Here is a 1337-nt window from a genome sequence, read left to right as displayed (position 1 = left end):
CGCCCGGCGCCCGGCCGAAGCATGTCCACGACCACATCGCGCCCCATGAACGCCTTCATGGTGTGGTCCCGCGGCCAGCGGCGCAAGATGGCCCAGGAGAACCCGAAAATGCACAACTCGGAGATTAGCAAGCGGCTGGGCGCGGAGTGGAAGTTGCTCTCCGAGGCGGAGAAGCGTCCCTACATCGACGAGGCCAAGCGGCTGCGGGCGCAGCACATGAAGGAGCATCCCGACTACAAGTACAGACCCCGGCGCAAGCCTAAGAACCTGCTCAAAAAGGACAGGTATGTCTTCCCTTTGCCTTACCTCGGGGAAACCGATCCCTTAAAGGCCGCCGGGCTTCCCGTGGGGGCCACTGACTCTCTGCTGAGCTCCCCGGAGAAGGCCAGGGCTTTCCTGCCTCCCACCTCAGCACCTTACTCCTTACTTGACCCCAGCCAGTTCAGCTCCAGCGCCATTCAGAAGATGACTGAGGTTCCTCACACCTTAGCCACCAGCACCCTGCCCTACGCCTCCACCTTGGGATACCAGAACGGGGCGTTTGGCAGCTTGAGCTGCCCCAGCCAACACACCCACACTCACCCCTCGCCAACTAACCCGGGCTATGTCGTGCCATGTAACTGTACCGCTTGGTCGGCTTCCAGTTTGCAACCTCCAGTTGCCTACATATTATTCCCAGGCATGACCAAGACTGGGATAGACCCCTATTCTTCAGCACATGCGACTGCCATGTAACACCCACCCACACCCCCACAGGCGTGTGTAAGTGTGTGTGTGTCCCGGCTGGCAGCCGGAACTGGGATTCCTTCGTGTCCATGTACATAAAACCTGCAGAAGCAAAAGGCCACCCGAAACAGGACTCTGCGGCCCGCCACCGGGCCGGGACAGACAAGGACGCTGGCTCGGGGACTCCGAGATGCTCTCGCCTAAACCTCGCCCTGAGAGCTGGCCCCAGGCTCGGGGGGGATCTGCAATCGCGGGGTCAGATAGGAGCCCGGCACTTGTAAGAGTTGTAAATGTATTTAAAAAAAAAAAAAAGCGAACCTTGAACTGCCCTTTCGGGACAAAGCGGGGGAGAAAAAACAAAAAGAGAGACTCAGTTTCGATTTTTATTTATTCTCTTAATTTCTCTGAGTTCTCCAGGGTCTCATGTCACTTGGACTTGACTTTGGGAAGTCCTGGTCTCACTACGATTTTTTTTTTTGTTTGTTTTCCTTTTGCACATTAAAAGACGAGATCAGCTGTGTTATATATATAAATATATATATATATTTTGCCACCACGCACTACTAGGTAAAATTGCTTTTCATGTCAGAAAAAGGCTCTTCAAAGATAAA

General features: G+C 54.3%; 1 protein-coding gene across 1 annotated transcript; it reads left to right on the top strand.

The window, feature by feature from the left end:
- Positions 1–35: 35 nt before the first annotated feature.
- Positions 36–1082, top strand: SOX14 (SRY-box 14). The gene has a single exon (XM_009284970.1). It carries the CDS (start codon positions 46–48, stop codon positions 733–735), a length of 690 nt encoding a protein of 229 aa, XP_009283245.1. The 5' UTR covers positions 36–45; the 3' UTR covers positions 736–1082.
- Positions 1083–1337: the final 255 nt, after the last annotated feature.

Source organism: Aptenodytes forsteri, unplaced genomic scaffold (genome assembly GCF_000699145.1).
Source record: "Aptenodytes forsteri isolate BGI_AS27 unplaced genomic scaffold, ASM69914v1 Scaffold679, whole genome shotgun sequence".
NCBI classification, from domain to species: Eukaryota; Metazoa; Chordata; class Aves; order Sphenisciformes; family Spheniscidae; genus Aptenodytes; species Aptenodytes forsteri.
Note: the sequence above shows the minus strand (reverse complement) of the source record. Positions and strands in the feature narration are given on the sequence as shown.